The 26,394-nt window shown below is 39.8% G+C and overlaps 3 protein-coding genes across 15 annotated transcripts in view; 2 read left to right on the top strand and 1 right to left on the bottom strand.

Moving 5' to 3' along the window:
* The window catches only part of EIF2AK2 (eukaryotic translation initiation factor 2 alpha kinase 2), a 36,759-nt gene extending 30,610 nt beyond the window's left edge, over positions 1–6,149 (top strand). The window contains exon 16 of the mRNA XM_079792737.1: positions 55–6,149. Within this exon, the coding sequence (XP_079648863.1) occupies positions 55–177 (123 nt within the window). The 3' untranslated portion in view covers positions 178–6,149. The remainder of the gene's footprint in view (positions 1–54) is intronic.
* Positions 6,150–6,445: 296 nt separating this feature from the next.
* On the bottom strand, positions 6,446–17,996 carry GPATCH11 (G-patch domain containing 11). 13 transcript variants are annotated; one of them, XM_079792701.1, is made up of 10 exons: positions 17,859–17,996; positions 16,057–16,362; positions 15,084–15,155; positions 14,313–14,539; positions 13,258–13,299; positions 12,343–12,463; positions 11,921–12,011; positions 10,039–10,155; positions 8,831–8,912; positions 6,446–8,161 (listed from the first exon to the last, which is right to left on the bottom strand). In XM_079792701.1, the coding sequence occupies exons 3-10, from the start codon at positions 15,140–15,142 to the stop codon at positions 8,106–8,108; spliced, it is 795 nt and encodes a 264-aa protein (XP_079648827.1). In that variant the 5' UTR covers positions 15,143–15,155; positions 16,057–16,362; positions 17,859–17,996; the 3' UTR covers positions 6,446–8,105. The 13 variants fall into 13 exon arrangements, 12 of the variants coding, with proteins under 12 accessions (XP_079648827.1, XP_079648823.1, XP_079648828.1 ...); XM_079792697.1 differs by having other exon boundaries at positions 16,282–16,362; XM_079792702.1 differs by having other exon boundaries at positions 16,321–16,362.
* An 82-nt stretch (positions 17,997–18,078) lies between these two features.
* Positions 18,079–26,394, top strand: part of HEATR5B (HEAT repeat containing 5B) — a 76,624-nt gene continuing 68,308 nt past the window's right edge. Inside the window, exons 1-4 of the mRNA XM_079791854.1 lie at positions 18,079–18,159; positions 18,931–19,078; positions 22,394–22,605; positions 25,552–25,660. Of these exons, the coding sequence (XP_079647980.1) occupies positions 18,953–19,078; positions 22,394–22,605; positions 25,552–25,660 (447 nt within the window). The 5' untranslated portion in view covers positions 18,079–18,159; positions 18,931–18,952. The remainder of the gene's footprint in view (positions 18,160–18,930; positions 19,079–22,393; positions 22,606–25,551; positions 25,661–26,394) is intronic.

The raw sequence follows: 26,394 nt of genomic DNA, 5'->3' as shown, positions 1-26,394 counted from the left end.
TATTTTTTTCAATGTTTTTTTTCTTCTTCATAATGAGTCTTTCTATCATTACAGAAAATTCTCCTACAGAAATTAGTTGCAGCTGACCCCAAGATGCGACCTAAAACATCTGAAATACTGAAGACTTTGAAGGAGTGGAATAATGTTCCAAAGAAAAATATGCGAAACACGTATTAGTGCCTTTCTAAAAACGTAGCCTGCTTCTGATGTTCGATTTTCCTGTAATTGTCTAAAATCTGCTAGGGAATATTGATGATATTTACCTGCTGTTTTCATTTTTCCCTTAATTTTTTTAATACATTTGCAGAAAGGTTTACACCTTTTTAAAAAAAATTGGTTTTTAGAGCCCGACCAGTGTCACTCAGGGGTTGAGCATTGACCTATGAACCAGGAGGTCACAGTTCCTTTCTAGGTCAGGGCACATGGCCAGGATGTGGGCTCAGTCCCCAGTGGGAGGCGTGCAAGAGGCAGCCAATTAATGATTCTCTCTCATCATTGATGTTTCTCTCTCTCTCTCCCTCTCTCTTCCTCTCTGAAACCAATAAAAATATATTTTAAAAGAAGAAGGCAAATGCTGCTCAGCAGCAACCTCCATCCTTATAAAAAATGATTTTTAGAAGAAAGGAGGGGGGGAGAGAGAGAGAGAGAGAGAGAGAGAGAGAGAGAGAGAGAGAGAGAGAAACATTATTGAGAGAGAGAAATATTGATCAGTTGTCTCCTGCAAGTGCCCCAACCAGGGGTTGAACCCTCATCCTGGGTATGTACCCTGACTGGGAATCGAACCTGCTACCTTTCGGTGTATGGGACAATGCTCCAACCAACTGAGCCATACTGGCCAGGGCTATACTTTTTAACTTCAAAAACATTTTTGCATTTGACTTTCCCTAGATCAGCTCCTTATTATGAAGACTGGGGGGGGAAAAATCTCTCAATTTTTATATCAATTAATGAATTAATTATTAAATATTTTTTAAATGTTTCTAGCCAAAAAAAAAAAATACTTCTTTCCCTATTTTACTTTATTTTTATTTTTTTTAAAAATATATTTTATTGATTTTTTACAGAGAGGAAAGGAGAGGGATAGAGAGTTAGAAACATCGATGAGAATCATCGATCAGCTGCCTCCTGCACACTCCCCACTGGGTATGTGCCCGCAACCAAGGTACATGCCCTTGACCGGAATCGAACCTGGGACCTTTCAGTCCACAGGCCGACGCTCTATCCACTGAGCCAAACTGGTTAGGGCTCTTTCCCTATTTTAAATAGCTAACAAGCCAGTTGGAAAAAAATTGTAACCATAAAAAGATAAATTATATGCAATCACTGGAAAACAATTTATCCTCTAATAAAGATATATGTCTATATATCAGAAAGCCATCAATTCCATTCCTACATACATGACTACAAGAATGTTCCTAGAAATCTTGTTTATAAAAGTCAAAGGAACAGAAAACAACACTACTGTCCATCAAGAGAAAAGTGGATACATACATTGTATTATATTCACATTGGAATACTATAGAGCAGTGAAAATGAACAAATGACAGCTAAATGTAATAACATGATACACCTCTCAGGAACAATGTAAGCCACAAAGCACGTTACAGAAAATGTATACAGATGATTCCATTTATATAAAATTCCAGAACATGCTAAATGATAACATTTGTGTAGGAATCTAAACAAATGTAAACAATAACAAAGGGAAGGAAATGTTGAGAAATATTAAATCTGATAATGGTTATCTCTGGGCAGGGATGGTAGTGATGTGACCGGGGAAGTGGATTTCTAAGGTACTGCTAACTTTTTTTTTAAAAATATATTTTATTGATTTTTTACAGAGAGGGAGGGAGAGGGATAGAAAGATAGAAACATTGATGAGAGAGAAACATTGACCAGCTGCCTCCTGCACACCCCCTACCGGGGATGTGCCCGCAACCAAGGTACATGCCCTTGAACGGAATCGAACCTGGGACCTTTCAGTCCGCAGGCCGATGCTCTATCCACTGAGCCAAACCCGTTTTGGCTAACTTTTTCTTTCTTAAACTGGATGTTGAGTTCACTAGTGTTTACAATTATTTACCTTAAATACATTTTGTATCTATTCTAACAAACACTTTAAAGCAGCGGTTGGCAACCGGTGGTCTATGGACCACTGGTGGCCCATGAGGTCCGAAAGGTTGGCGACTGCTCTTTAAAGAGATGATAACTCTGCTGTAAGGCATAAGCTAAGCATAGAAAATAGTTAATCTGCACAGGGCTTACAAGTCATACTTCATCTGGGGGTTTGGATGAGGAGAGAGGAGAGCAAATGGGCAGTCTGGGCAAGGAGCTTGGCATATTAGATGACATAGAATAATTATGCATTTTAAAAATATTTTTATTAATTTCAGTGAGAAAGGGAGAGGGTGAGATAGAAACATCAGTGATGAGAGAAAATCATTGATTGGCTGCCTCCTGCACACCCCACACTGGGGATCGAGCTGCAACCTGGGCATGTGCCCTGACCAGGAATCCAACTGTGACCTCCTGGTTCATGGGTTGATGCTCAACCATTGAGCCACGCCGGCCGGGCAGTATTCATTTTCTTAGGTGTGATAACGATATTGTGGTCATGCAGGAAAATGTTTTACTCTTAGTCAATGCATGAAGGAGTATCTAGGGGTGAAGTGGCATGAAGTTTGCAACTTTCAAATGTTTAGCAAAAATAAATGTGTATATGATGAGAGAGAAAGAAAGCAAATGTTAACAGTTGACCTACTGATAAATCTAGGTTGAGGGTATAGAAGTGTTTTTTGTCATATTCTTTGAACTTTTCTGTAAGTTTGAAATATTTCTGGGAAGGGAGAAATCTTTTTTAAAAAACAGTATTAACTGGATATAATGAGTAAGGCTGTACTCAAAAGAAGGCAGCCTTATTTTTACTTTCTCATTTTAATATTTATGTTATCTCTTGGAAGTTTTTATTTGTGAGTATATATTTTCTCAGCCTCAAAATTATAATGAATAAAATGTATCCTCTTAATCAGAGGAGGAGAGGGGCAAAATCCAGAGACCTTATTTGCAAATTAAAAAGCACACATGTGGAAATTTTGAAAGATATATCTATATATGATACTAGAGGCCCGGTGCACGAAATTCGTGCACGGAGGGGGGTTGTCCCTCAGCCCAGCCTGTACCCTCTCCAATCTGGGACCCCTCAAGGGATGTCTGACTGCCCGTATCGGGCCTAAACGGGCAGTCAGACATCCCTCTCACAATCCAGGACTGCTGGCTCCCAACTGCTTGCCTGCCTGCCTTCCTGATTGCCCCTAACCGCTTCTGCCTGCCAGCCTGATCACCCCCTAACCACTCTGCTGCCAGCCTGTTTGCCCCTAACTTCCCTCCTCTGCTGGCCTGGTTACCCCTAACTGCCCTTTCCTGCAGGGTTGATCACCTCCAACTGCCCTCCCTTGCAGGCCGGGTGCCTCCCAACTGCCCTCTCCTGTTGGCCATCTTGTGGTGGCCATCTTGTGTCCATATGGGGGCAGGATCTTTGACCACATGGGGGCAGCTATATTGTGTGTTGCAGTGATGATTAAGATGCATAGTACTCTTTTATTAGATAGGATAGAGGCCTGGTACAGGGGTGGGGGCCAGCTGGTTTGCCCTGAAGGGTGTCCCTGATCAGAGTGGGGTTCCCTTGGGGCGTGGGGCGGCCTGGGTGAGGGGCCTGTGGTGGTTTGCAGGCGGGCCACGCCCCCTGGCAACCCAACAGGAGGCCCTGGTATCTGGAATTTATTTTCCTTCTACAATTGAAACTTTGTAGCCTGGAGCAGAGTCAAGCCTGGAGCTCCCTCCGAGGTCCGCAGCCATTTGTGTTGGGGTTATAATTGAAACTTTGTTGCCTTAAGCGAGTGGGCCCGGCCAGGGTGTGCGGAAAGTTTTGCTTCCCCTGTTGCCGGCGGCAACCCTGGCCTGCTCTCTCAAGCTCCATTCTGCCGCCATTTGTTTGAATTTTTTTACCTTCTATAATTGAAACTTTGTAGCTTGAGTGGAGGCTTAGGCCTGCAACGGCTGGCAGAAAGCTTGGCTTCCTCTGTTACCTAGGAAACCTTGCTCTCTGTGGCTGTAGCCATCTTGGTTTGGGTTAATTTGCATACTCACTCTGATTGGATGGTGGGCGTGGCTTGTGCACGTGGTTTGTGGGTGAGTTGGAGGTATGGTCAATTTGCATATTTGTCTATTATTAGATAGGATATATAGATAATGCACTCACCTTTTTAAAAAATTTCTTTTTCTGGAGTATTTTAAAACAAATTTAAGGAATTATGTCATCTCACTTGTAAATACTTAAAATGATCTTTATCTTTAAGAGATAAGATCTTTTTAATGTTAAAGCCACAATATCATTGTCACTCAACAAAATTAATAAGATGTTTTTAATTACTAGTATATCATAATTCAGCATGCATTCAGTTTTCCTGTCTCAAAGGTATCTTTCTACAGGTTGTTTCGATCAGAATTCATCATTGTATTTAGTTGATGTCTCTTTTACTCTCTAACATTGACCCTTGTTTTTAATTTCTTTCTTCTTGTCATTTATTTGAGGAAGGAACTGGAATATTTATCATAGAATTTACTCCATTCCGGATGTGGCTGATGGTATCCCCCTGGTGTCTAGTTACTTCTAGAAACTTGATTTGATTCTGATTCGAAACTTTTCCCTCGAGAATACTGCAGAGGCGATAGTGTATCCTTTCTGGTTACGTCTGGTGGTTCCACTTTGGGTGATTTTCAGATCGATCGGAGGCTCGTGGTGCTGTAATCTATCACAAGGCTTCCTTTCGATCTTTCACCTAATGGTTTTAGCAACCACTGATGAATGTTGTCTAGATCCTTTAATTCATTAGGGGTTACAAAATAGTGATTTTTGGATTCTATCAAACCTTGCATTTATCATCTGATTCTTCTATAAAGAACTTTCTCTAAGGCTGAGTGGGAAAGATGGGATATTTAACATTATTTTGTCAGCCTCTAAAGAAATCCCATGCCCATTAGCAGTCATTCCTCATTTCCCCCCAGAATAATTCTAGGCAATCACTGATCTACTAGTATCTTCTATCTCCATGGATTTCCCCATTCTGGACATTTCATTTAAATGGAATCATACAATATGTGGTCTTAGTCACATCGTGTAATGTTTTTAAGGTTTATTCAGGTTGTAGCATGGATCCATTCTTTTTATTGGATACTTCATTTTATTTACTCGTTAATTGATGGACATTTGGGTTGTTTCCATTTTCCTGCTAGTATGAAGAAGGCTACTATGAATGTCCATGTTCAGGTTTTATGTGGACATGTTCTCTTGAGCATGTTCCTAGGAGTGGAACTGCTGGGTCATATTGTAACTCCTTCCTCATTACTTTGCATATCAAAGTTACGTTCAGAACCCAAATTCAGTGCTGCTTCCACAGTGTTCCACCGTCTCCCACTCAGAATGAAACTTCTCCCTAGTATTCCCATTGTGTAGTACCTCTGTATTGTGCTTACCAGTTGGCCTCAAAGCTCAGCTATTCCCTCATGGCTGTTCAGCTCATACTGTGAATTGCTGGAAAACAGGGACAGGCACTCTGCTTTTTGTATAGCCAAGACATCGAGTACACTGCCCTGCATACAGCAGGAACTCTGTTATGTGCTTTTGAATGGGTGGAGAGTGTTAATTTTACATGATCAAACTTACAAAATATATCTAATACTAAATGTACACTTTAAAATGTTAACTATTAAATGTTTGGCAAATAACACTTAAAGGTCTGTAAGGCAAATCAGTTTGCTACACTGAAATCTACTTGTTTTGAATTTCAGAAGCCCCAGTATGTGGAATTTGAAATTAGGAAAATGAAACATTTTAGAAATTGTAGATAGGACTTTGAAAATAAACAGCACAATATAAACAAAAGTAAATGACATTAAAATTTAACTTGATGTTTCAAATTCCACATAGATGTTCTAATTAAAAATTATTTTCAATGTTTTGCTTCCCTTGGTCTTCATTATTGTCTAGTTATGAACTCATAAAAGGCCTATATGAATAAAACATTTTTACTCACGTTGAAAGCCTTCATTTGGAACCACTGATGGATAAGAATGGTGGGATGTCTCCCACTCTCCAAGGCAGGCCCAGGGCCTGGAAATGCAGATCACCCTCTGGTGGAGTAATGGGGTCCACCAAGGTTATTCCCATTCTCAGCAGAATTGTTCATGAACATACACAGAATATTCTAGGCCGCTGGGCAGGTGATGGGCTGTCCCCACAGTCAATAAGAGGAGACAAGGAAGCCAGTTCCTGATTCCCATGTTAAACATTCCACATGGCTTTGGGACTGAGTGAAAGAATATAGGTACGTTGGCTGAAATGACAGGGAAGAATGTGACTATAAATCTGAGGGAAAGATGTACTCCTTTTAGTTATTAACATAATTTTATTATTTTTAAATGAAACAATATTCAACAGCATTGTTTTTAAATGAAACAATATTCAACAGCATTATTAACTATATGAACTTCAATATATTTTTAACATTATTGTTGACAGTATTACAGATGTCCCCCATATTTTATATATGTACTTATATTCATAAAAATGATTCATGCTCTGTATGAAGAACTGAGGCCCAGAAGTTAACCAGGTTAGTGGTTCTCAAGATCTGTTGCATCTTAGAATCAAGGGCAGTGATGCCAAGGTCCCAGTGACCAATAACATCAGAATTCCTGGGGGCGGTACCCTCGTATTATTTTTTAAAGCTCCCCAAGTTCAACTTGAGGACAAGTGAACTGGGTCATGTTAGGTCGGAGGCTAAAACAAGTTGTGCTATTGATTAGCTTGTGCCGGTGTAGCTTAGCGTTTGCTATGTTCTCGTGTATACTGTTTCTAACAAAAGGGAGAAGAGGTTGACCTCTTGCTCTTCGCTACTGAAAGGTGAGCGATAAAACTGTACAGGTGAGTTCACAATGCTATCCCAAGAGCAGCAGTGCCTTATAGTTAACCTACAGCATTAGTTCTCACCCACAGGTGCTTATGAGACTCATTCTTAGAACTTTAAAATAAATACAGACATCTAGAAACTATCCTACATTAGCTAATCAAAATCACTTAAAAGTTCACGATTTTGATGCCCAACCTTGGATGGAGCTCCATAGAGGTGTGCTACAGTAGGTCTTTAGCTGTATTCAGTTAAATTATAGGGAAGCAGATTTCAGCTTAAGACAGAAAAATAACTTTGAAATTGCTTAGACCTACCCAGCAATGGAATGGTCTGTTTTAAGGCAGTGAGCTCTGAGAAGTGTGGGAACAAGCTCTGTGAACCCTCATTCATTCCCTCTCAGTAGAGGGGTGTCTGTTTGTTTGTTTGTTAATCCTCACCTGAGGATATTTTTCCAATGATTTTTAGAGAGAGTGGAAGGGAGGAAACATCGATGTGAGAGAGAACCCTTGACGGGAATTGAATCCAGGACCCTTCAGTGGGCGGGCTGACTGTCTATTCATTGAGCCAAACCAGCCAGGGCAGGGGTGTCTTATCTGATGAGTGATTTTGGGAAACAACTTAGCAGGTGAGGCCCGGTCCCTGGTGGATCCTCTCACCTAGGAAGCTAACTGGTCTCAAAATTCAAAGTTGGGCTGTGTCCCTGCAAGGCAGAGGCCTGTTGTTCTCTCCAATCAGGCAGATTTATTAGGAGCCTGACTGGAGACAGGTCAGCCTTGCTCTCTGTTTCAGCTTCACGGACAATAAAGCTGATATTGTGATATCTGACTTCCACATCTTATTTCTCAACTTGTTCCGAAGTGAAGAGGGGAATAACAGAGTTACCTGTTGGTGTCCTTAAATTCCATAAGCATCACAATAGAGCCATAACTTGTAATGGCCCATCTGGTGTTCTGAAAAAGCATTCCATTATTTTATTGGAGTCCATGAACTTTTATATTCTAAAGTACAAAGTACTTCTACAGTACAAAAAAACAAAAACAAAACATAAAAATTTGGCATAAAAATTGTTGGGAATTCTAACTGCTTAACTGTCTAGGAAACAACAGCATTTTCCAAGTTTCTACTTTATTGAGAATCTTAGTCATGATCTGCAGAAGTTGGTCCTGGGCAATTTGAAGACAGGTCTTCTTTATCTGTAATTTACATGAAGAAAATAAAAGACTTGTAAACTATTCTAGGAAATTATTTCAACATAACATGCATTTTGTAGCTTTGTTTGCTCCTGATTGTTAAACCAGGAAAAGATACTAGTAAAAACAACAATAACCAAAAATTCTTCACTCTCAAGTTCAAAGTCCTTAAATTCAAGTTAATAAAGCCAGCCTGGGCAAATGTATTCGAAGGGAAAGCACTTGGCTATGTATACATATGACAAGTTTTAAACCATTTCTTTCTAAAATTAAAAAGTGGATTTCAACATGCTCATTTTTATGGTTCAGAGACAAATGTTCTATTTATATAATGAGTTCTAAAAAGTTAATATATCTTTCAAGTATCTATAACTTAAGAAAGATTAAAAATAAAGCATAAAAATTATCATCCTTAAGTGAATCAAATTTTTTCTTCTTAAATAAAAGACTGAAAAATTCCCTTCTGCACTTTGTTTCCAAAAAGTTAAAAACACCTTTAACAAGGCCTCAATTAGTTCTATACTTACTACTTATTTAAGACATTGATTCTACATTACCTTTTGGATAGAATAAGATATCTATGGGAAATATGACGTTCATAAAAAAAATAACGTTGAAAATCAAAGAGCATTTGTATTCAATATTTTTTAAAAGTTTAAAGCATTTTCTTACCTTCATAGGCTGTTCCACACCAAATACAATACAGATGTTCTTCTCTTAAATAACTCGTCAATATCTGTAATTTGTCCAGTACCTAGATATAGGACACAAGCACATTAATGGTTCACACTGACCAGGATTTTGGTTTTCTGGTCTCTTCAATCATGCTGAACTAGCCCAAGGCCATAAATCTTCCGCTACACTCTCTAGCAGTTAGCAGAGGTGTGAAAGGCAGAATATTTTAGGATGTGTCCCAGTTTACCAGCTACCTTGATTATTTTCACAAGTTTTCCAGACAGAATAGAGACTCATTGTTAACATTAAGAAATAGAATTTGGCTGGCTCTATGAGGGTGAGGATCTTAGTTTAAAGACCACTTCTACTTTCAAAGAATCTACCTTCCCCAGTGGGATGAGGGAGAACACTGCCTCCCTGTGCCATTAAAGTTCTCATCAGTGGTCTCCCATTTAAGTGGAACATAGGTTTTTCAAATTTTGAATGTTTCCTACAAAAGTCTTATGTACATGTAACCATAGAAATGTGTAGTTATTTCTTGAATAATCTCCTCTTCCTTTGAATTGTTGTTTTGTTTTTTTTAAAATATATTTTTATTGATTTTTTATTGATCTCAGAGAGGAAGGGAGAGGGAGAAAGAGATGGAAACATCAATGATGAGAGAGCATCATTGATTGGCTGCCTCCTGCAGGCCACCCACCGGGGATCAAGCCCACAACCCGGGCATGTGCCCTTGGCCAGAATCGAACCTGGGACCCTTCAGTCCGCAGGCCGACGCTCTATCCCCTAAGCCACACCAGCCAGGGCATGAATTGAGTTTTGCTTTGTCTTGTTTGTGGGTGGGGAAGAAGAATCACTTCCACAAGTTTAATAGGAAACAAGGTAAAAATGAAAATAATTTACATTTGCAGCTAATCCATCAACCACACTAGAGCAGAGGTGAGAGGGTAAACTGAAGCTAAAGGGAAAAATTATAAAGTTTTGATCTGGGGTTAATAAACCTATAAGGTCTCAACTACGGGTGATTTCCCCTCAGAGGACATTTCACAATGTCTGGAGATATTTTTGGTTGTCACAAGGGGGAAGTGCAATAGGCATCTTGCAATACACAGAACAGCACCCCAGAACAAACCACTACCTGGCTCAAAATGTCAATAGTGCCAATGCTGAGACACCCTGCTCAAGAAAATGGTCCCAAAACATACACTTAAATCTTCACTCTCATATTCATCTTCATCTTGTTTGTTTTCTTCCTCTTCCTCTTCTTCAGTCTCCTCTTCAAGCTTCAGCCAGTACCAGGCCTCCCTGGGAACCTGTATATTCTGAAAATGTAGAATTGTTCCCAATTAAACATAGCTCAACATGAGACTATCACCAGTATGTTCATGTCAACATGAATTCATCCTTTTGATTAAATATTTACTGAGTGCTGCTTCAAGAGTAAAGCACTGCACTGTAAACTCTGAGGATGCAAAACCCAATTTAAAAATACACACACACACACACATATTGAATTTTAGAGGGAGGGGGTCGGAGAGAGAGACAGAGGGGAAAACATCAATGTGAGAGAGAAACATCAATTGGTAGCCTTCCTGTACATGCCCTACATGCCCCAAATGGGAATTGAACCTGAAACCTCGGAATGTGCCCTGACCAGGAATCAAATCTGCCGCCTTTTGTGTATGAGACAAACCTCTAACCAACTGAGCTACCCAGCTAGGGCCCAATTAGAATACTGTATTGTCTCCAAGTTGCTGTCAGTCTAGTAGGGAAAATAAGCTATGGGCATAAATAGCTTAATGGATATAAAATAATACATATAAGGTCACATATGTAATACCTTAATAAAGAAATATAATAAAATAATACATATAAGCTAGAAAATCTTAAGAGTCAAGACATACAGTCAAAATAAAGTGCTAGGGAAATATATAAAAATGAGATTGCTCCTAGCAATATATTTAAAGATAATTTTGAGACTTTAAAAACTGTATTTTTAAAACTGGTTTTGAGAGAGAGAGAGAGCGAGAAGGAGTTTTGTTGTTCCACTTATTTATGCACTCATAGGTTGATTCTTGTATGTGCCTTGACTGGGGATCGAACCCGTAACTTTGGTGTATGGGGACAATGCTCTAAGCAACAGCTACTCGGCCAAGGCACAATTTTGAGACTTTAATTGAAGTAATTTTATTTTGAACCATCAAAAAAAAAAAAAAAAAAGCAAAATAAAATCAAAGATAGAAATCATTCAAATCTGAAATAGATAGTATTCTACCATGATATTACTAGTTAGAGATACATGAGGTACAGAAGATGGACTGAAAATAGGCTATTCTGGTTAGTCAGATATTCTGGTAAGTAGAATTTCCATACATAGTGGCTCTGAGTAACCAATATTAACATAAGCAAAGAACAACTAAATGTGAAAATGATATTTAACCCTTACTGGATAATTCAGACTACTCAGGTTCCTGCCGTGAAAAGTCAGTATGGTGAGTAGTACATGTTCAATGAAAACTTTAATCCAGTGAGTTTTAACTGGTGTGCCGCAAGAATTTTTAAAAATACAATACTCAACTATTCAGTCAGGAATACCAACCTCTTTTTCCTTAGATTGTCAAATAAAAAAATGACAGCCATCTGGTGTGCATGCCCTGTCTTGAACCATAAATACATAGGTCATATAATAGAGTTGCATCTTATTGGTCATGTTGCATAATAAGGTTGATTGGTTAATTCTTGGTACCAGAAATCCTTATATAAAAGTATAGGCACCTGATTTTTTAAAAAGTCATTTAGGAACAAAATGGGTAGGTAATTACTATTATTATTTATTTGGTAAATCAATCAAAATTATATCTTATTTTTTTTGTCAGATGGGTAAAACATATAATTTGGTGTGTCACAGAATTTTAGTAATTAGTTTATTGGATGTGCCATTAGATGAAAAAGGTTGAAAATTGCTGTTTTGCTCCGTAGAAGAGGAGGTATACCAGAATGGTAATGTTCTGTTTGGTTTGTTGTTTTTAAATATAAATTCATGGCAAATCACTTCACTACCAAACTGAAAGTAGGTAAAAGGCTTGCCTTCTGAGTATCCAATTGCTGACAGGCTCGCTGGCTTCTTCTAAGATCTCCTTCCAGCTTCATTTCATCTTGCTTACTTTTAAGTCGCATTCTAATTAAAAAAAAAATAGCACATTACAGGTCTGTACTTGCTTTATCCATTTTCTATGCCCAAGTACTAAAAAACTGCCTGGTCAGTGGGATCAGTGGTTGAGTGCCAACCTATGAACCAGGAGGTCACAGTTCGATTCCCAGTCACACATGCCTAGATTGAGGGCTCTATCCCCAGTGTGGGGCGTGCAGGAGGCAGCTGATCAATGATTCTCTCTTATCATTAATGTCTCTATCCTTCTATCTATCTCCCTTCCTCCCTGAAATCTATTAAAAACAAAAACACACTGAGACAAGATGAAACAAAAAACAGCTCAAATACAAAGTTTTACCGGAACTGTTCTGCAGCGTTTTCCTCAGCTTTGTTTTTCATGTGAATCTTTCTTCTGTAGCTTTCTAATTTTTCCTCTGCTTTCCGTTTTAATAATGTCTCATGACCAATGCCACTTTTTCCTGTTCAAACAGACAACTCTTTGAGAAATTACATTTAAATTTATATTTCAAAACGTGACAATTTATATATTGTTCCAACAAATTAAATGCAGTTGTAACTTGAGTACAATCACTCAAAATCATTTGGTAAGAATGACAGGAAAAACAGAGATTAAAAAAAAACACACCCTAAACACACAATTTGATTTTTTGCAAAGATTATTATTAATTTGATCTAATATGACAGTAATACTATACAATTTTTTAAAATTGGGAGAACAACTCCAACAGTTATACTTTCATATAAATATGATGAACAAATAAAACATATATTTTTCAAATATAATTCATTCTAAGTATTAAGAAAAACATTTATTTATTTATTTTTAAATGTTATTTTGCAAATACAGTTTACATTCAATATTATTTTGTATTAGTTTTAGGTGTCTAGCATACTAGTTAGACAATCATATACTTTACAAAGTGATCTGATATTTAAGGAAAACTTTTAATGGATACATCTGTCTCAGAACACTTTCAGAACATTTCAATTGATAAAAATACCTTTGCATTTTTAATGGTTACAACAATTTCCCCTCAGATGTTTTATTATTTAAAATTTTATACTCACTAAAAATTATTTTTATTTTAAAAGGTTTAGAAATTGAACTAAGAAACATTTTACTGAGGGCTTCCTATGATAAAAACTGTAACAGTACCACCATAAAAAATACTTATTAAGCAAATATATGTGCTAGATATAAGCTTAAGTTATTATTACTGGTAAGTATCCCTAAAAATAATTACATACATACCTGTTTTGACTTTGAGAGGAATTGGTTCAACAATACCATCTCCTAAAAAAAAAAAGAGAGAACAAAACACAAACTACTTTAGAAATTCTTCCTCAAACTATCGACAAGCAGAGTATGCAACTTTACATTGTTCCATAGAAATCCCCGCCTGTTTCAATGATATTCAAACTGCAATCTGAACATCAATACTGTAAATCAATTACCTCATTTTAAATACATAGTCCTCAATAAGGCTGACCCACAGCCTCCTAAGTCACTTAAAGGTAGTGTTTTAAGAAGTAAAAGACTTATATTAAACATCCAAGAGGGTGACAGTCTTTTTAGATAAGATCAAAGCAAATACAATAAAGGAGAGAAGAAAACAGCTTACAGAAGCTACTTTAAATATATGGCCTCTATATCTTTTAAAAAATATATATTTTATTGATTTTTTACAGAGAGGAAGGGAGAGGGATAGAGAGTTAGAAACATCGATGAGAGAGAAACATCGATCAGCTGCCTCCTGCACATCCCCTACTGGGGATGTGCCCGCAAACAAGGTACATGCCCTTCACCAGAATCAAACCTGGGACCCTTCAGTCCGTAGACCTACGCTCTATCCATTGAGCCAAACCAGTTAGGGCTGCCCTCTATATCTTAATAAACAGTCTCGCTTCCTAAAAAGAGAGGTGAGAATGAGCCTCTCCGACTTCGGCAGCTGCTCTACAGGTACAGAGCAAATAGGGTAGAGTCCTGGCAGAGTCCTCAATGTTGTTTCACTTTCCTTTGGCCATTGTTAGCTGTTGTCTCCATCGTAAGCTTTGCCCATCCCCGTTGTTAGTGACTTCCAGGCTGAGCTGGGCTGATAAGCAGCTCTTGGTGGCCCATGGTCGTCTAAAGTGGATGTGGGAAGATGAAAGTTCTCCATAACACTTGTTAGCACATAAGAGACTAAGAAGCTTAAGTTGTTTGGACTTCCGTGTAGATGAATAAGATTAAACAGTCATCTCTGGTACCCATGGGTGAACCACCACTGGGTGATTAGGAACACTTTTTTATTTTTGGATGTGACTTACCACTCTTGCCAAGGGCCTGACCACTTTTATATCCCATCTTCTGGAGCAAAGCAAACCCTTTGTTTTCACAGCCTAGTGCATTCTTTAACCCAATGTCCCGTCTTTCTTGTTCTTCTTCTTTTAAACTCTTCTGCCTATTTTTCAAATTAGCTTCTTGTTGCTTTTCTTCTTTTCGACGGGCTTCTCGAACTTGCCTCAGCATTGGCAATCCTGGTCTGATATCTTCTCTGAAGAAAAAGGGAAAAGGCTGTTTTAGATGAGTACATGAAGTTGTCTCATGACTTTGATACTTACTCACCTGACACAACTTCATATTTCAGTGCTACCTCTCTGACCATCTTTGTTATCATAAGTATTAGAATGTAATCAGTGACCTCTGAGAATGGCTATTTTAATAAAAATGATGATGGTTGTTGCCAGATTATGGGAAACTAAAGAAAGTATACAGTTTAAAAAGTAAGTTTGGATTAATTTTTCTAAGTGGTTGGCAACAATAATGAGCCAAGCTGAATAGTAGCTAGGAGAGACAATAAGATGAAATAAAGGAAAGGAGCAAATTTCCTAGGAAGAGGGGAATAAAAAGAATCAAAGGCAGAGTAAAATGGGTAACACTCAGAGGCTCCTTGTAGCGCTGTATGGATATGTAGATGGGGTTCCAGTAAAGCAATAAAACTGACTTTCCAACCTCACATTTGAAGTTAATGTCATTGCTTAAGAGTTTACATTAATGTCTTATACACAGCATTCCATGAGGTGTACACATTGACTTACTGGACATTAATGAAGGAATCAGACATATAGTCCTCTTCTTCCTCCATGTTCAACTTCATATAACAGGAGTATCTGCAAATCAAATAGGATAGGGTAACAGTTACTCATTTTTAAGAGTCTGATTCTGAGCTGGAGCCTGAGATTATGCATTTCTAACAGGTTCCCAGGCGATGTTCATGCTTTCCTTTGGGAACCCAGCTCTTTGGCCTCCACGTGGTTCTAGAGAAGGTGACAATTTCTATACTCCCTTAGGCACAAGATGGCCAACTGTAGTACTTTATGTCCCTGCAACAGGGGAAAGGATGACTTAACCAGGGCAAAGAAGCCCCTCTTTCCTTACATGGTGTGAATATGTGGATTGTGGGGAAAGAAACTCTCCATAGGGAGTTCCGGACCGGAAGTATGTGAGGTTGGGCTGCAGAGGGCCATCTTCTTGGCCATATTAAGAGATCTGTTCTGCAGAATGAACCCAGACAGAGAAAATGAACAAAGATAGGCCTAAAAGCAATGAGGGTCCAACCCTAGTTTCCAAGACCCTGATTTCTGTAGTTCTTCCTTTGACTCTGTGACCTAGCATTCTTCCCAGCTACATAGGCTTATAAATTTCCTCATTTCTTAAACTTGTTGGAGTAGGAATTCTGTCAACTGCAACCAAGAGTCTGATCACTGGATGAAAAAAACATATTACTGTACTAGTTTTTAATATTGTTAATGTCTATCTTGCCAACTAAGCTGTAAACCACAAAGACAAGTCCCCCATATGCCAATGCCTACACCATTGTGTCCAAAACATCATAAATTCTTAATGTTCAGTAATGATGAAAAAAAGCGTCTTTAATAATATTTGTAATTTTGTGATAATAAATGCATTTTCCCTACAATGTCAAGTCTTATTTTTTTAAATAAAACTTGATGTGAATATATCATCAATACAGAAAGCCACATAAAACAAATGTACAGCCTAATGAATTACCATGAGGCAAACACTCATATAACCAGGTAGTAGCCTCCAAGATGGTCCCCAATGATACTTGCTTCTTGGTTTTCAACATCTTTGTGTAGTCTCCTTCCACAGTAAACAGGATTGACCTGTGTAACCACGCGGATATTGTGGAAATGAAGGAGTATGACGGCTTGGTCATAAACGACACCACAGCTCTTAGTTAGATCACTCTAACTCTGAAGTTAGATTACGCACTCTGAAGGAAGTCGGCTGTCATGTAGTGAGGACACTCACACAGCTCTATGGAGAGGTCCACACCGGAGGGACAGAGGCTTCCTGTGGACAACGAATTTGAAAGCGACATGAGTGAGCTTCCTTGGAAATGGATCCTCCAGTGCCAGTCCAGCCTTCAAATGACTCAGCCTGGGCTGGCATCTTCACTATAACTTCTTAAGAAAGTCCAAGCTAAGCTAAACCAGTAAGAAATTCCTGATCCACAGAAGCTGTGATATAATAAATGATTATAGTTATTCAAGCTGACAAATGTTGGGATAATGTTATACAGTAAAAGATAATGCAAACCGTCACTCATATCAGACGCCAGAACCTCACTGGCCACCTCAGGAGCCCTCTTTGTCCGCTAGTCACTCACACTCCTTCTAATCACCTCCTTTTCTTTATAGCTGCATCATCCACGTGTGCATCCTTAAACATTACAGCTTAGTTTTGCCTATTTTTCTTTTTATTATAATAAGTTTAACATGTGGAAGATTATATTCAGCATTTGTGGTAATTCACCCACCAGATTCTTCGTTTGTAATAATAGTATTCTTACACATAATGGTTTAACACTTACCCAGTATATCACACATTTTTTTTTTAGCCCATTTAATCATCATTAAATCTCTACAAGCTAAGAATATAGTTAGTCCTGCTTACTAGTTGGAGAAATCAAGGTTCCGTAAGGCTAAATGTCTTGTCAACGCCACAAAGAAACCAGGTCTCAGGGCTCTTGTTATTGCACATGAGATTAGGTTATTTTTAAGGGACCCGTTCGGCACTAAAGTGCTAGGCAGATCTGAATGGGTTACAGGTACTTTTTAAAGGGTACACTATACTTTAGCATCCTCCATTCCCATCAAGCATAAAAATACACTTCACAAGGCGATAATCCAGACAGAGATGAGGGTGGCTCGGACCATAATGACAGCAGTGGAAGTGGGTGTATTTTGAAGATAGAGCTAACAGGATTTGCCAGAGGATTGGAAATGATGTCAAGGATTACCTCAAAGGCTTTTGGGCTGAATACCTGGAGGAATGGGGTTCCTAGTTTTTGAGAGTAGTTCGACTGTAGCAGACTTCGTTTTGTTTTGTTTTGGCAGAGAGGGGGCAGGGAGGTGGCAGCAAGAGAGCTGCTTCAGACACACCGAGCCCCACTCCACATCCTCGTGGAGAGATGGGGTAAGTGGTTGGACTTACAACAAAAGGTGTCAAGGCGACAATCCAGACAGAGATGGGGGTGGCTTGGACCATAGTGACAGCAGTCACCAATCCTTTGGAAGTGGGTGTATTTTGAAGGTAGAGCTAACAGGATTTGCCGCGGGATTGGAAATGATGTCAAGGATTACCTCAAAAGTACGCCTCAGTCCCAAACACTCCCTTCAGCGACCGCTGATGCCTACCCTCTGAGGTCCCACCCGGCTGCAAGCGTCCCACAGACGCGACCAGCGACCACACGGGTGGGAACGTGGGTGGTGGTGCGATGGGCTAGTCGCAACCAGCACACAGCTCACTGCTCTTTATCATTCCATCCGGGGCCTCCAGCTCCCTACCTGGCAGTTCTACTCGCCCGGGGCCCGCTCACGACATCGCAGGCAGCGCACACGCACCAACCTGCGGAGGAATTCGGGGCCTGTGCGCACACCAGAGTTTCCGGGTGCGGAATCTGTGGGAAACCTGCGGCCGGCGGGGCCGGGAGGGCGCGGGTAGTGCGCTTGCGCAAAGCCCACCTTCTGCGCACGCGCGCTCTCCTCGCTTCCTGCTGGTGGGACCGCGAGAGGCGGGGCATCCGGGTCCCTCGGCAGCTGCCTCTAACCCCGGAGCCTAGCTGACCGGCCCCGGCTAGACTAGGAGGTGAGGCCGCCCCGTCCGCCGCCCAAGCAAGCACACTGACGCGCACACGCGCCCCTGGCCCCCGCGCATTCTCAGAGGGGTGGGAAGGCCGTTCGAGGTCGTCACGTCCGCGCCGCCTGGGGTTGACAGCCCGAGTGACTCCCTCGGCCTGCGGCGGCCTCTGCCTGGTCCCCAGCCCGGCGCTGCGCGAAGGGCTTCGGAGGCGCCGCGGTAACCAGCCCCGCAGAGCGCGCTGCCTCTGCCCGGGGATGTCACGGAAGCTTCAGCCTCGGGGACCTGGCCTCCCACCCCGTTCCTGTAGGAAGACACGGGGAGACTTCCAGTGTGGGACCTTCTTGCTGGGGCGATTTGAGATGCTCCTGGGCCAGGTGCAGCCGGGGAGGGGGGAGGCTGCGGTGCAGCCAGCGGTGGACAAGGAAAACCTCGGCTGTCAGGCCTGGCAGGTGTTTGATCTTGCTGCTTTTCCGTTTTCCAGTTCATGGAATGGGTTAATGACCTGTGTTTTTTGTAGGCACTTTTTTTTTTTCCTGGAAAAATGCCTCATTTGCAACTATTTCAGTTATTTTACCCAATTTCCCTCCTCCCTAATCATTACTTTTTTTTTGTTTTGTACCCTTGTCCTTTAAAATTTAGTTCTCAGGTTTTGCCTCGAAGAAGTTATGTAAGTTTCTTTCAAAAGAAATGAGATGGAAAGCCTGACTTTTCATTTCTTAGTGGTCACAATCACGAAGCTGGACTTCTAACAAGTATTTTTAAATTTGTTACCTTAAGGTGTGAATTTGAAACTTCAGTAATGGAGTTAGCCCACAGTTTATTGCTAAATGAGGAAGCTTTGGCTCAAATCACGGAAGCAAAGAGGCCAGTTTTTATCTTTGAATGGTTGCGATTTCTTGATAAAGTCTTGGTTGCTGCCAACAAGGTATGATATTGCTTTTTTCCCAGTTGGGTTAACATAATCAAGAATTATTATGTGTTCATGATCTGTGAGAAAACATTTTTTAAAAGGTTGTAGGTCTCATGGAACTTGAGACTATTACACTGTCATAGGGATTTATTGTCTGTACTTTTTTCTATTCTGTGGCAAACCCCAAAACCTCCTTTAAACCCTCCTTGTTGCCCATTTCATGTCTCCACCTGGACAGCTGAATGTGACTGGAGAAGAACATGACTATATGACTGGTGTCCCTTTAACGTCATTGTCTCTGACTTCAGCTGGTCCCTCCATGCTGTCTAGCAATCCCAATATCGTCATTTATATCTCTGAGGAGTTAACAATAGACTTTCCCGCTGTTTCCTTCGTCCTGCATAGTCTGTTTCATTATCTGTGTGTTGCTTTTCTGTCTTGAAAATTAGACACTTGGCTTGAAATCTGATGATCTTTGGATGTCTGCTCAAATTTGAGAGTGAGTAGTGAAAAGTTTTCTGGGCAGGGTGAAGCTTGTTCATTGTATTTCACCTGTTGACTAGTCCAGTGCTTTGAGAAACCCTTGATGTTTGTATCATAGGTTTCTCTTGGCTAGTCTTTCCCCAGAAGAGACTTTCCTACTCTCGTGTTGTAGGGTGTATGACTACTTGCCTAGGTTGTAGGAATTGAGGGAGCAGGCCGGGGACTTCAACATTCATTATGCAAACTTGCACTTAGCCACCCTGTTTTCAGTGCCATTTTCTCAGCCCACAGCTGTGCCGGGGGAGCTCCCTAAGTCCAGAACAGAGGAGAAAGATATGGGAGTCGTAGATTCTCAGTCATTCCCTCAATTTCTAGACAGTACTTCACTTTTCCATAAACTCCTAGAACCTTAAAACAACACCAATAAACAGCATGAGCTTTTAGGGGATTTCTTGTTGTAAGTTGATCTCTTCTCAGCTCTCCCTATTGGGGATACCTGGCTTCCATCTTTTGCATTGATTCATTTCCTGTTTTCTTTGCCCCTGTGGATTTGTGGTTTTGGGGGGTTGCCCTTTAGTATAGTTTTAGTAAGGTTTCTTTAACAGAGGTTTCTATTTTCCCTTAAACCCCCTCCAGCTGAGTATTTGTTGCCTCTATTCCACTGAAACAGCTCTTGTCCAGTCATTAGTGATCTCAAATTGCCCAAACCAATGGATCAGTATTCTGTATTAATTGACATAGCTGAAACAAATATTTTTTTAGTTTGTTCTGAAATCGAAAAATACAAAAGAGTATATACGAAGTTATCCAATGAAGCATAATAATACGGACATCTGTAAACCTCCATCCAAATTAAACAATAGATTGTTGTCCTTACTGTGGATGCACACTGCATGAAGTCCTCCTATTCGTAGTCGCCAAGACACCATTTGCTTTTTGTTCTCTTCTTCCCTAGTTACTCCTCATTTCCTTCTGTTGGTTCTCTCTCAATTATGGGTAGCCTTCTTCTGTTTTAAAAAAAATCTGTCTGCACTTATTCTTACAGTGATACCATCTATTCTCGGATTTTTACTACCATCTCCAGTGGTTCTCAACCTTTCTAATGCCGTGACCCTTTAATACAGTTCCTCATGTTGTGGTGACCCCCAACTATAAAATTATTTTTGTTGCTACTTCATAATTGTAATTTTGCTACTGTTAATGAATCATAATGTAAATGTTTTCTGATGGTCTTAGGTGACCCTGCTAGCGGTTCTCAACCTGTGGGAATTTAACTTTCACAGCATGGGTCCCTATACTGCGACCCACAGGTTGAGAACCGCTAGCAGGGTTGCCTAAGACCATCGGAAAACTCAGATATTTACATTACGATTCATTAACAGTAGCAAAATTACAGTTATGAAGTAGCAACGAAAATAATTTTATGGTTGGGGGTCACCACAACATGAGGAACTGTATTAAAGGGTCGCGGCATTAAAAAGGTTGAGAACCACTGATCTATACAGTAATGACTCCCAGATAGCCAATGAGACACTCTACCTCTTTCTCTTGGCTATCAAGAGAACAGCATCTCAAAGTTAATATATTCAAAAACAAATTCTTGATTCTTCCCTTCCAAACCTGTCCTTTCTCTAGTGCTCTTCATCTCAGGAAATGAATATTTCATCCTTCCAATTGGTCAGGTCATAAACCTTAGAGGCGTGTTTTTTTTTTACTTTTCTCTTTTTTTCCAAATTTCACATCATAATCATCAGCAACTCCAAGTGGATCTATCCACTAAATATATCCAGAATTAAATTGCTTTTTATCTTCTCAATTGTTATCAGCCCCATCTCTCATCTGGATTATTGCAAAAAGCTTCCCTACGTGCTCACTGCTTCCAACATGTACCTTGTATTCTTAGCTCAGCCATCAGAATGAGCCTGTTAAAACATTTAGATCATGTCCCTTCTCTGCTTCATGCTCTCGGAATAAAACACAAAGTTCTTACAGTGATGTATAAGGCACGGCACAGTATGGTCCCTTCTAACTTTCTGATTTCATCTCCTACTACTTCCTGTTTCTTACTCTGCTCCAGCCATACTGGTCTTCCCACTGTCCTCAGGCATGCTAAGCATACACCTTCCTCCAGGCCTTCACACAGTTTCCTCTGCCTGGAATGTTCCTCTCCCCGATATCTGCATATCTTACACCTTACTTCTTTTCAGGGAGGCCTTTCCTCACTAATCTATGAAAATAGTAATAACTCACACTATTCAGTTGTTTATTTAGGAAATTCTGTGTCTCCCCTGTAGAATGTAAATTCTTGAGGTCTCTGTTGCCTAGAATATTCATGCCTTAAAATAGTGCATGGCATATAATAAGTTCACAATACATATTTCTTGAATGAATGAATGGATTTTTAGTATTGAGTATGGGTAGATCTGAATGTTTTTTTGTTGTTGTTGCTTAAGGCTCCTTCAAAGTTTCTTTTGATTTCCTTCACTGACCTGTAACTTTTTGGACTACTGAGTTTGCTTTTAAAAAGGAGCTTATCTGGGTTCTAAAGACATCAGTTGTCCATATGCCCAATATTATACATCCTGGGACTATTGGGTTATTTCTTACTAAGTTGGCATGGAAACTTTTGGAGGGGAACAAAGGAAACTGTTTAATCTAGCAAAGAATGATTAATTTCCTACTGAACGCCTTATCTTGAAAATTCTCATTTATTGTTTTATGCCTAATGTAATATATATTTTAATTATTAGAATGCCCTAACTGTTAAGTTGGTTTTTTTTACTCAAAAGCAACAAAAGTACATATTTAAAAAACTGTTGATGTTCTTTATTTTTTTTTTTATAACAGACTGATGTTAAGGAAAAACAGAAAAAACTTGTTGAACAATTAACCGGATTAATAAGTAGTTCACCTGGACCACCTACACGAAAATTGTTAGCTAAAAATCTCGCAGCCCTGTATAGCATTGGGGACACTTTCACTGTTTTTCAAACACTTGAAAAATGTAATGAAATTATCAGAAGTAAAGATGACACTGCAGCCTATTTACCAACAAAATTGTAAGTATTTACTTTGAGATCGACCCTTGCATGTTTTTAGGGTTGTTTTTTTTTTTCAGAGTAACTTGTCTTAATAAGGGGCTGCTGATTATAAAGACCTCCAGATAGATGGAGCCTGAGGCATGCTGCTGACAATAAAAGCTCCCTCAGTAGGTCTGGGGAAGGGGTTCTATTTCAACATTTTCCCATTGCCACTGGGACTTTCAGCAAACAACAGAGGATTGATATAATGTCAGCAATTTGCACAGGGGTCTTTTGGTAAGTTTGGATGGAGATAATATTCTTGCCTAGGATGGAAAGAAACATAAAGAATTTCTAGGTGATGGGATTGAGGCAGGAATCGGCAAACTGTAGCCCACAGGTCAAATCCAGCCTGATGCCTGTTTTGTTGGGATGCAGACATGTCTATGCATTGAGGAGTAGCTGCTTTCATGCTGTAATGACAGAGTTGAGTCCCTGTGACAGAGACCATTTTGCTTGCAAGCTTTCTGACCCCTAGATTAAGAATTTAATCCAACTCCTAGCCCATACTGTGGTTTGGATCAAGGGCAGGTATTTTTGGAGCAGGTCTTGAAGATAATGAGTGTAGGGACCCATGCTGTGAAAGTTAAATTAGAAGCATAGCAGTTGTGGTACCATGAGGAGTGCTGTGGGAGGGAAAATTACACCTAAATAAGCTTAGCTGTGGTGTGCAGGAGAGCAGTGTCAAAGAAGGCTTCTCAAAGAAGCATCAGCTAAAGAGCAATCATCAAGGAAGGAACATGGAAATTAGTCAAGTAAGAGGTTAAGATGGGAAGAAGAAAAGGTGGATGTGATAAGCCAGGGATAGGCAAATTTTATTTAAAGGGCCAGATAATAAATATTTTTGGCTTTGTGGACAACTACTCACCTCTGCCACAGGCAGTATATAAATAAATTTGTATGACTGTGTTCTTATAAAACTATTAGAGGCCTGGTGCACAAAATTCTTGCGCTGTGGGGGGTGTCCCTCAGCCCGGCCTGCGCCCTCTCACAGTCAGGCACCCCTTCGGGGAAGTCCGGGACCCCTCGCTCCTTACTGCCCGACTGCTCACTGCTCCTTAGTGCTGCCACAGAGGCAGGAGAGGCTCCCCCCACCACCACTGCACTTGCCAGCTGTGAGCCCGGCTTCTGGCTGAGCAGTGCTCCCCCTGTGGGAGCGCATTGACCACCAGGGGGCAGCTCCTGTGTTGAGTGTCTGCCCCCTGGTGATCAGTGCGCATCATAGTGACCAGTCATTCCACAGTTTGGTCAATTTGCATATTACAGCTTTAATATATAGGAGGATTTAAAAAGCAGGTGGCAAGCTGGATGATGGGTAAGATTTGGCCTGCAGGCTGTAGTTTGCCAACCTGTTTTCTAGGCAAAGGAAACTTCTAATTGGAAACAGAAATGGCTTATTTATACCTTATTTACAGTGCTTTTTCAGAAAGATACAAACGAATAGAGGAAACAAGTTGTGAGGGGAAGATGATGCATGCTGATTTTGAAGTGTAAGTGGGACTAGCCAATTGACAGTGTGTAATTGGCAGGTGGAAATCCTGGTCTGGATTTTAGAGATCTGAGTTGAGAATGGAGTTTTGGTGAGTAGAGAATGGAGTTTTAGGAGTAGGCTGAACCCTTTGATAGGGATAAAGTTACCTAGGAAGAGTGAGGAGAGAAGGTGCCAAGGATACAACTCTAGAACACCAACATTCAGGATGCCAGAGCCAGTATAATGGCTTACAGAGGAAATGAGGAAATTAATCTGAACACTGATTCTTTGGTCTGCTTTCAACTGCATGGATAAATTGTGATTACATTTTGTGTTCGGGATAGATGTAGATCTCAAAAGCTTTAGAAGAGATTAGGGAGCGTTAGTGCTTTCCACTTTATTTTGGAGTTTGAAGCTATGTTAATGATTTTGAAGATTTAGTTCTCCGCCACACATGATTTTATAGTTCAGCTTAAGTAGAATTTATTATATATTACATGTTATTTATGTGTAATTCCAGTGGATTCATGGTTTCTGTTTAGGAATTTCCTAATATATTCTGGTACGTGACCTCGGTCATCTTTAATGTTGTTATCAGCCTGGAGAGTATTGAAAAAAGCATGGGATTTGGAGTCAAAGAGGTGAAAGTCGATTCCCTGATTTTACTATTTACTACACATATGATAGTGAGCTAAATTTATGTACCCTTTCTCAGCCTCAGAGTAACTTGCTCAGGACACAGAGCTATTAGGTGGCAGGTTCTAGGATTTAAGCACACATCTGCCAGACTCCCACATATATGCTCTTCATCTCTGTGCCCTGCTCTGGTCTCTAAGCTAAAATCATAGTTATTCACTTATTTACTGTTTATATGAGTGATGGTTGGGTGGTTTCCTCCCTCATGAAGAGATAGGCTGCTGTTACATTTCTGTAGCCAAAGGTTCCATTAAAGCCATTTAGATTAAATTTTGCAAGTAATTGTTTACTATTATTTGTAATAGAGGTTTCCTGTTTCCAGAGTTTACATTTCCTTTGAAAGGATAAGATATAACTGAATAAAATGGTCAGGTCACAACACAGTTAACAATATAATTTTGTCAAAATGAGTGGTTGACAGTATTATATATGAGAGAAGAGAGGGATCTTTGTGGATTGACATAATTTGAGAAGTCTTCATGAAAGGAAAGTTTGAGTTTATTTCCAAAGGATGGGTATGATTTGTTACGTAAATATGTATTTATTCTCTTATTTTCCTAACAAGAATGAAAGTTGATAAACCGTAGTATTTCTTGTGATATAAAGAATAAACAAGGTGTTTTTCAAAGTTGAAAATTAAGGATTTGTAGTCAAAAGTGCCCTGCCCAAATATAAATTGTTTTCTGAAAATGAGAAAAGTTTGATACAATTAAGTTATTAACCTGAACAATGACTAATGAAAATACTACCTCTCATAGGGCTGCAGTGACTTGTGTTGGAGCATTTTATGAAAAAATGGGGAGAATGCTAGGTAGTGCATTTCCAGAAACAGTAAATAATCTTTTGAAATCTCTGAAAAGTGCAGAGGTAAGTTTTACAACAAATATTATTTAAATGTTTTGCTAGTGGCAGGAGCTAATGTCATTTAAAAATATATGTTTGCCTTTTTTCTGTCACTGGTATTCATACTGTTTAGCAGGAAGGTAATTTAAAATTATGACTTGCAAAAAAATTACTTGCTCTTTTTTAATGTACAGTACCTCATAATTCAGGGAGAAGGGAAAGAATGCTTTTCTTTGACAAAGAATAGGTTTATGTATCATTTTTTACTTAGCCTTTTGGATATTTTTGCATCACCATTTTATTTTTTGTACTATTACAGAAAGTTCTAAATGGTGCAGTAATAAATTAGCACGGACTGAGTAGCTTAAAACAACAGAAATGTGTTGTGTCACAGTTCTGGAGGCTAGAAGCCTAACATCAAGGTGTCAGCAGGACCATGCTTCCTCTGAAGCCTCCTGGGAAGAAGCCTTCCTTGCCTTCTAGCTTCTAGGAGGTTACTGGCAACCCTTGGCATTCCTTGCTTTGTAGATGCCTCTCTCCCAAACTTTGCCTCCTTGTCACATGGTGTTCGCCTATTCATCTGTGATCTGTGTCTAAAGTCTTCTCTTGTAAGGGAACCAGTCATGGGATTAGGGCCCACCTCCCAGTCCAGTATATGACCTCTTTACTTGATTTCACCTGCAAAGACCTTATTTCCAAATAAAGTCATGTCAACAGGTAATAGCTTTTAGGATGTGAACTAATCTTTTGGGTAGGGG

Source organism: Cnephaeus nilssonii (genome assembly GCF_951640355.1).
Source record: "Cnephaeus nilssonii genome assembly, chromosome: 15".
Classification (NCBI taxonomy): Eukaryota; Metazoa; Chordata; class Mammalia; order Chiroptera; family Vespertilionidae; genus Cnephaeus; species Cnephaeus nilssonii.
Note: the sequence above shows the minus strand (reverse complement) of the source record. Positions and strands in the feature narration are given on the sequence as shown.

What these genes read in the sequence shown, in the direction of transcription:
- GPATCH11 (XM_079792701.1), bottom strand. Translation starts at nt 15,142, where the DNA reads ATGAAGTTGAACATGGAGGAAGAAGAGGACTATATGTCTGATTCCTTC. An exon ending in AGCAATTGGATACTCAGAAG is followed by an intron (nt 10,156 to 11,920) that starts GCAAGCCTTTTA and finishes CTACATTTTCAG; the next exon opens with AATATACAGGTTCCCAGGGA. An exon ending in GTGTGGAACAGCCTATGAAG is followed by an intron (nt 8,162 to 8,830) that starts GTAAGAAAATGC and finishes TGTAAATTACAG; the next exon opens with ATAAAGAAGACCTGTCTTCA.